The sequence below is a fragment of the Phoenix dactylifera genome, chromosome 11 (genome assembly GCF_051530095.1).
Source record: "Phoenix dactylifera cultivar Ajwa chromosome 11, Ajwa_hap1_PhDact_Kaust_v1.1, whole genome shotgun sequence".
NCBI lineage: Eukaryota > Viridiplantae > Streptophyta > Magnoliopsida > Arecales > Arecaceae > Phoenix > Phoenix dactylifera.
Genome location: NC_143200.1, coordinates 17,627,780 through 17,636,537, shown reverse-complemented (window position 1 = coordinate 17,636,537; position 8,758 = coordinate 17,627,780). Strand labels below are relative to the sequence as shown.

Here is an 8,758-nt window from a genome sequence, read left to right as displayed (position 1 = left end):
GATTAGCATTAGAGGTATTCTTTTATTCCTATATTTATATTTATATATTATTTGATTATTATCATAAAGATGATCTAGGCTTATAAGGGTTTCATATTAAGGGACTTTATTAAAAAAAATTTAAAATTTCTAGCTTCCGCTGCCCATTATAACATGATAAAACCTTTCATCAGGGTCGACTCCAAACTCCTTGGGGTCGACTCTAACCCTGTTTTTTGCACTTGAAGATTAGTTTAGCACATTGAAGTAATAAAAAGATACTCCAATTAAAGTGATGAAGTATGGCACATTCAAGTTTCATTTCTTTAATTAACAGAAATACGGAAATACCTTATCAAGAGAAACTTCACTCTTAGTTTGATCAAACTGAAAATTATATTTTCTCTCAAGTTCCTCTAGTAGAATTATCATTGGATGAGTTCTCGAAGGTCATATTAAACATTGTAGATGAATGTATTAAGTTCGTTGGATGTATCGAGAGTGTATCACTTCTCTCTTCATTGAGTATCTATTTACTTGATTAACTTTGTTAATTATATTGGTACTTTTCTATGGCCTTCATGGTTTTGTAAACATCAAAATAACATTGTGATTTTTACCATATAACCCCTAAAGTAATCTTTAGGAATATCAAAATTTTAAATAGAACTAGAATAATTAAATTAATTATAAATTTAATTATAATAATCTAACAAATAACTCTGAGACTCGAACTCTATGTTTGACTTATCAGAGGCTAAGCACCCTGTAGCTCTAAAAGAAAAAACAAAAGAGATGGTGCAAGCTTTATATCCCAATCAGAATTCTCTACACTCATACCAATATTGATAAACTAAATTTAAAATAGAGATTAGCTGTAAACCATATCAAAATGCAGAAAAATCACAAAACATTTTGCTGATTATTCAACATAGCTCAAATATATCCATATAAATATGCACACATAAATGTAAATCATCAAACATAGAACTCATTTCAAGAAAATATATCAGACATATCATCAAACTAAAACTTTTTATTCAACGGTGATTTCATATAACTTATTTTTCATTATTAATCAGATTTTTAATTAATAATTATCTTTTTGATTTGGACTATCGATGGTCACACTTCGGCGTGTGACTATGAAAGCACAATTCTGCACTTCAGTCTATTGTAGCAAACCAGAATATCCGTGCTTTGGCCCGTAGTGGCAAACCATAATATCGTGTTTCGGCTATGGTGGCAAACAAAAATATCTATATATCAGCCCAAGATGGCAAACCAATGTGTCACAATTCATTCTGTGACTGGCAATCTATAACGTGTCTTGTCAAAATCCTCTCATTCAGAAATCAAATTGTTCAACATCATCCATACAAAAGAAAATATAATTTTATATTATATTTCTTGGCAAATTCAAAATAACCAGCATCTGTTCCAAACAACCAAAATTATATTCCAAACAACCATAATCACTCATATTTTATACGTCTATACTACAAAGAGGGAGTCAAATTTGGAGTGTAGCCAAGCCTAAATCCAGTTGCCTCTATCATCGTTGGATCGGTATGGATCTTGATATCCAGAAATCCGCCATCAACAATAGCCTCTCCATCTTTATATCCAAAAAAAAAAGACAGAGTTATTACTAGGACGGAACAATGCTCATACCTTTTTCGTTCTCATTCAAGTATAATACTCATTTTTCATAAGATAGGATGTGACGCTACCTTCTTTCTCTCCGCAGCCCTAGGCTAGACCACTATGTATTTATTTCAGCCGGTGTGATCCAATGGAGTGGAAACAAATATTATAAAGATGGTGGCATTAACACCAAAAATAGTTCACGTGAATAAACATTGTGCAAGAATACCTAGCCAAAGAACGAGCTATAGAACACCATGAGTCTGTAAAATCTTTCAAATAAACTATACATTTTTCCTACAGTGGTATGCAAAGTATTACATTATGAGTCCCCTCTATCTGCAGCACATTGATTACTATGAGCTTCCTCGCTTGCTTCATGGAGGTAATTCTCCAAATGTGCATACTTCAATTGTTTCAAAAAGTTAGCATGGTGAGAAATATAGAAAAACAATAAACAATTGAATTGATCAAGAAATTAAAAAAATGTATAATTATTAATGCATAACTAGATCTGTAAATGATACATTTGCCCATGCACATTGACACTTGTAAATAGTCCTAGTTTGTGGTGTAGCCAGAAACACTACTAAATGGTCATTCTATGGCCGTGTGGCCAACATACTATGCAACATGAAGCTTGAGGAACATGTACGTGGAATAAATGTGCATTGCCACATGCAGCTATGAAGGACCCATTGTATCAAAGACTATATAAACAAAACACATGCATAAAACCCATGTAAAAATATATAATACTTGATCCACATAATATGCCCCTAAAAAGAAAGGTAGATGACATATCAAACATGTTTGTATTATGATCCACATAAATATATTAAATAGATAGGATAATTAATCGTACACAAAGCTTATACATATTTATTTTAAGAAAAAATTGATAGAGATTGAATATTAATTATATCTATATTTTTTCTATCTAAATATGGATATAAGTCTGATACTTTTTGGATATATTTCAGATCTCGAGTGAAATACAATAATAAAAGCTAAATAGATGACATGGCCATAAAAGATAGATACAAAATCCACATTGCATCTGATGCACCTTAGGTAATTATTACCTACGATATAATTATAAAACTTACATAAAAATGGATTAAACCAAGAATTTGAATATTTATCTAATCTGATTTCTATTTAAAATATATTAAAAATTAAAACATAACATATATAATACAAAGTGTTCAATGTTTTCCGGTAAATACCATTATTACTTTCTAACTATAGTATGAATGAAAAGAATCATGAATTATCTTTTCTAAAGAAGTTTTCAAAAAAAGTAGATTTGTAGGAATATAATAAATTATCGATATTTTTAAATATTTTCTAAAAACTTTAAATATTATAAAGAAAGTTATTCTCTTTTTCTTTTTTTTAAAAAGAAGAGGATTTAATTTTTTGAGAGTAATTAATTATTAAAATATGAAATACCATGACATATTTGAGAATACCATAATAGAATCTCAGTGAAATGTTCTTTAGATTTGTAAAATATAACCATACAGAATCTGAGTAAATCTTTTCTTTATATTTGTACTTATCTCAAACCCCATTTTATTGGAGATAAATAGACCACCATCCCTCTCTTCCCCTCCATCCAGAAGCACCCAAACAACCTCCATTTCTTCTTTTCCTCGATTTTGGTTGAAGACAACCTCCATTTCTAGTACCATAGGTACAACTACAATGAACAATATGATCACCACCAAACTCTTGCCATCCACTTTCTTTACCATGGGCATGCCTTCAATGAGCCAATTCACTGTCGAGACCCTCCTCAGCCCCACCCTCCTCTTCCTCACCTTTCTATTCTTCTTTTTTCTTCTCCACCCCTCCGTCCAAACCATACTTACGAGTTTCAAGGATTGTCGTCTTCCTCCAGGTTCGACATCTTGGACAATATTTGGTAGCCTCCTCACAATGCTCCGCCATAAGCCTCACTTCCGTTGGATCTTAAAAATTGCTGAGGGAAAGGACATCACATGCATCCGCCTTGGCAGTACTCATGTCATTGTTGTGAACTCTCCAGAGCTTAGCCGTGAGTTTCTTAAAAAACAAGATGCAAATTTTGCATCAAGGCCGCTAACCATGGCCACTGAGTACTCTGGTCGGAATTTTCTCTCGGTTGTCATCGCTCCTTGGGGCGAGCAATGGAAAAAAATGAGAAGGGTGGTGGCATCAGAGATCCTCAACACTTCAAGGCTCCATTGGCAATCAAAGCTACGCACTGAGGAGATCGACCATATTGTCAAGTATATACATAACCAATGCGAGAAATTGGAGGAACCCGTTATCAATGTTAGGCTTGCAACACGATACTACACTGGCAACACTATAAGGAGGATGATATTTGGAGTAAGGCATTTTGGCGAGGGTGGAGAGTATGGAGGACCGGGCAAGGAGGAGCTGGAGCATGTGGATGCGGCATTCAAGGTGCTATCTTTTATCTATGCCTTTTGTGCATCAGATTTTATGCCATGGTTGAGGTGGTTGGACATTGATGGGCATGAAAGGAACATGAAGGAGGCCATAAGGGTGATAAACAAATATCACGATCCTATTATTGAGGAAAGGATGCAAAAGTGGAGAGGTGAGAAGGAGAAAGAGGTTAAAGGGGCTAAGAGGGAAGTGGAGGACCTCCTTGATGTTTTCATTTCATTGAAAGATAACAAAGGGAGACCTTTGCTGACAATGGAGGAGGTCAAGGCTCAATGTCAGGTAAGATTCTTTTTCACAATATTTATTTGGATTATTTTTGAGTAAAATTGAAGATAGACCACCAATAGTTTTACTGCCTACTTGTTACACATTTCGATTTTAGAGTCACCGATCTTCCATAACCTTGTCGGTTTTTTATATAACCGTGTAGATGAAGAATTTTAATTTGTTGTGGCTGATGAATGGAAAAACAATCTCACCTTGCAGGAACTAGTCTTTGCAACTGTAGACAACCCATCCAATATAGCCGAATGGTCATTGGCCGAGCTACTGAATCGACCTGAGATCCTTCAGAAAGCCATGGAAGAGTTGGACCGAGTGGTTGGAAAGGACAGGCTGCTCCAAGAGTCTGACCTCCCCCAACTTCCTTACCTCAGGGCATGTGCTCGTGAAGGCCTTCGTCTCCACCCCGTGGCCCCCTTCAATCTGCCGCATGTCGCCTTGGCTGATGCCACTGTTGCCAATTACTTTATCCCAAAGGGGAGCCAAGTTCTGCTGAATCGAGTTGGGCTGGGCCGAAACGAAAAGGTCTGGGATGACGCACCCCGATTCAACCCAGACCGGCACTTGAAGAATGGGTCAACTGATGTTGGGCTTGCTGAACCAGACCTACTATTCATCTCATTCGGTACGGGCCGTCGTGGGTGCATGGGGGGTTCTTTAGGAAGCGTCATGACTTATATGCTACTAGGTAGGCTTCTTCAGGCATTTGATTGGAGCTTGGCACCGGGGGAGCTTGGTGTGGACCTCTCAGAGGATAATAGAAGCCTTTTTATGGCCAGACCTTTTCATGCTTGTGCTAAGCCACGACTGGCATTTTTAGCAAACTTATAAGTCCGAAAGATCAGTCCCATTGGCTCAACCCAGATCATTGTCAAACTTGAGAATAATCAATAAATGTATTTCAAAATTGGTTTACTTAGTCATATAACGAGCACATTTTTTTCAAAGCACCTCTAAGATACGTACCCTGAGTCGGAAGCACCTTTACGATCAGGAGTTACAGTCTTCTCTTGGTTTGTGATGTTGGTAACTCATATTAGAGAGAAAATATAGAAGTAGAAAAAAAGGTGGGGTCGACGCCCCTCCCTTGTAGCCTATGGTTCGATTGCAAAGTAGGTGGAGGAGCCACCCCGAGATTCACAAGCACTTGAGGAGGAGAAAGTAAAAGAGATAGAGGATAGAGGGAGATAGAAAAAGAAAAAGTGTGCGAAGAGAGGAGGGGTTTGACCGTACTTGGGGAAGAGATAGGAGGAAGAGAGAGAAAAGATATGGGAGGGACCCCCTATGATGAGTGGAGAGTCAATCATGTGTACATAAGAGAGGGTAACGGCCCCCTATGCCTCGTCGACTAAATGTGGTCTTTTGTGATGGAATATGGGGCTAGGGGGCTTTTCTAGAGTTTCATGCGTAATCCACATATATATTTGAATCCTCAAAGAATATTTCAATGAATATCATCAAATATTTTCCAGCCCAAACCTTAAACGATATTTTATAAATGAACCTGAACTTGACACCAAAATAATAAACTTCAAGCTATAAGTAACATCACAATACCCTATATCAAGTTGAACTTCCAAAATCACTTATATACTACTAAACAAATAATTACAATATACAATAATATTCCATGGCTAGTACTCAACTTAATTTTTGTCAAAATCTAATTTAAACATAACCTAAAATACAAATTGCTCCATCGAGAAAACTTTCAAAATAGTTTATTCATACTTTGGTTGCAAGCACAGTTAGTAGGATTCTAGTTTTAATAAGCATCTCAAACAAATTTTAGATAAGATAACATGAAATTACCAACAACATAAGCAAACAAAGATATTGGTTTGCCTAATTTCTACCCATCTTCCAAACTTTTTGATGAACCTAAGAATCCTAAATGCTACGCTCCATACGATTATTTTAATCACGATCTCTAGTAATCTTAAACCTAAGCTCTGATACCACTAAATCTACCACGCTCCGAACTCGGAGCGCAACAAACGTCGTACACTTGTACGGCAAAAAATACAGGGATGCAAGGCTACAAATAATATTAAAGCAATAACAAATTTTAATTTTTTTTTAATCAATAATTTATTCAAATCATTCTGACAATTGTTTCAATGTAACATGTGCTGACATAAATTAACTATTCTTGCTAGTCTAACTAAAATGCTAATAACTAAAAGTATTTTCAGAAAATTTAGCGCGCTCCCCAAATCACAAGCGATCATGCGTCTATGCATCTGGATCTAGAAAATAGAAAAATATAGTAATTAGCAACACTCACCCAGTAAGCAATATAACACCCCAAAGTGGGGACAAAGCATGTCAGATATTTAATTAAAACACAAAATAATGATTGAAAAATAAATCATCCATAATACATATTTTTCTTTCAATTTTTTTATTATTTCTATAAACTGATGCTAGAAACCAATATCAGGTTATGGCCATCTAACCCAGTGGCATGGATCGCACAAAATGCCAGAAGCCACTATTATTAACCACCGGTGGCAACCGTGTCCAAATATAAATATTTTAATCACCAGTGGTGCAGTATCGAAACCAGTTTCAAATAGATTATAAGTCGACAAGGCCAACGAATAATCTACATGAGCGGCCCAAAATGGATAACACAGACCAAAATGTATGAACACTGTCCAAAATGGATGAATTCAGACTAAATAAATGAACACGGCCCAAATAGATAAATAAGGCCCAAAATGAAGTTTTTCATCATGTTGAACTAAGCAACAAGGAGGAAGGGTGAAGAGGAAGATGAGAGGGAGGAGAGGCTGAAAGAGGTGGCTGATGGCCTCACGATGGCTCAGCCAGTAACTCATGAGTAACTCATGTTAGCACAGTGGCGCGAACTGTGGCACAGCCAGAGGCGAGTGTCGCAGTGGTTCGGCCATTCATCAGACAACAAAGGAAGGGAAAAAAAGAAAAGGGGCAGATCCTCAACCTGCCTTAGGTGGAGCTTCTTTGGCCAAGGGAGGAGTAGGAGGACTCACCGAGGCATGGTGGATGCAATGGATCTCGCGGCGACGACAGTGAATTTCGGCAAAACATGAACAACATTGCTCGGCCTAGAAAAATAGAGCAGTAGGACAAGAGGGTCTTTCCAGGGGCGATGCTCAGCCAGGGTGGCACGCCGGCCACCGGAGAAGGAGGAGAAGTAGGGAAGAGAGGGAGTAGAGGGAGGAGGAGGCACGACGGGGCTCGAAGGTGGATCGATTGTCGAGGGTAGAGGGATTTATAGAGAGGGTCGTGGCTCATTCACCACGGTGATTCTCGTGGCAGTTGAGCGTGATCGGTGGCCGTTCAAAGCGGACATGGAGTTGCCGCAGAGCTGCGATGGATTCTGCACTTGTCATGCGAAGAAAGATGGAGTAGGGGATCGCGATCATGATCCTTTATTCTGGCTTCTCCTCAGGCCATAAGCTGAAGCCCGTTGTGCCAACTGACTTTAGCCCAATGCAGGCTATTCAGGGCCTGTTCTTACACATCGGCCCACCCCAAGAAAAAACTTAGTGGCCCACCATTGCCAGCTTTTCAGCCCACCAACCAATGCCATTGTCAGTGTCGCATACCACCTTCCACAAACCATCTTGCTGATTATTCAACATAGCTCAAATAAATCCATATAAATATGCACACATAAATGTAAATCATTAAACATAGAACTCATTTCAAGAAAATATATCAGACATATCATCAAACTAAAACTTTTTATTCAACGATGATTTCATATAACTTATCTTTCATTATTAATCAGATTTTTAATCAATAATTATCTTTTTGATTTGGACTATCGATGGTCACACTTTGGCCTGTGACTATCAAACCACAATTCTATGCTTCAGTCTATGGTAGCAAACCAAAATATCCGTGCTTTGGCCCGTGGTGGCAAACCATAATATCCGTGTTTCGGCCATGGTGGCAAACAAAAATATCTATATTTCTACCCAAGATGGCAAACCAATGTGTCACAATTCAACCTGTGATTGGCAATCTATAACATGTCTTGTCAAAATCGTCTCATTCAGAAATCAAATTGTTCAATATCATCCATACACAAGAAAATATAATTTTTATTATATTTCTTGGCAAATTCAAAATAACCAGCATCTATTCCAAGCAACTAAAATTATTTTCCAAACAACCATAATCACTCATATTTTATACGTCTATACTACAAAGAGAGAGTCAAACTCGGAGTGTAGCCAAGCTCTCCATATTTTAAGCCTAAATCCAGTTGCCTCTATCATCGTTGGATCGGTATGGATCTTGATATCCAGAAATCAACCATCAACAACAACCTCTCCATCTTTAATATCCAGAAAAAAAAAGAGACAGAATTATTACTAGGATGGAGCAACGCTCA

At 37.3% G+C, this 8,758-nt stretch overlaps 1 protein-coding gene across 1 annotated transcript; it reads left to right on the top strand.

Moving 5' to 3' along the window:
* Positions 1-3,384: 3,384 nt before the first annotated feature.
* On the top strand, positions 3,385-5,733 carry LOC103720455 (tryptophan N-monooxygenase CYP79A68-like). The gene is made up of 2 exons (XM_008810161.4): positions 3,385-4,368; positions 4,576-5,733. Exons 1-2 carry the CDS (start codon positions 3,385-3,387, stop codon positions 5,200-5,202), a joined length of 1,611 nt encoding a protein of 536 aa, XP_008808383.4. The 3' UTR covers positions 5,203-5,733.
* Positions 5,734-8,758: the final 3,025 nt, after the last annotated feature.

Coding starts and splice junctions, on each gene's coding strand:
- LOC103720455 (XM_008810161.4), top strand. CDS start 3,385: ATGGGCATGCCTTCAATGAGCCAATTCACTGTCGAGACCCTCCTCAGC. Junction 4,369..4,575: donor AGGTCAAGGCTCAATGTCAG/GTAAGATTCTTT, acceptor CTCACCTTGCAG/GAACTAGTCTTTGCAACTGT.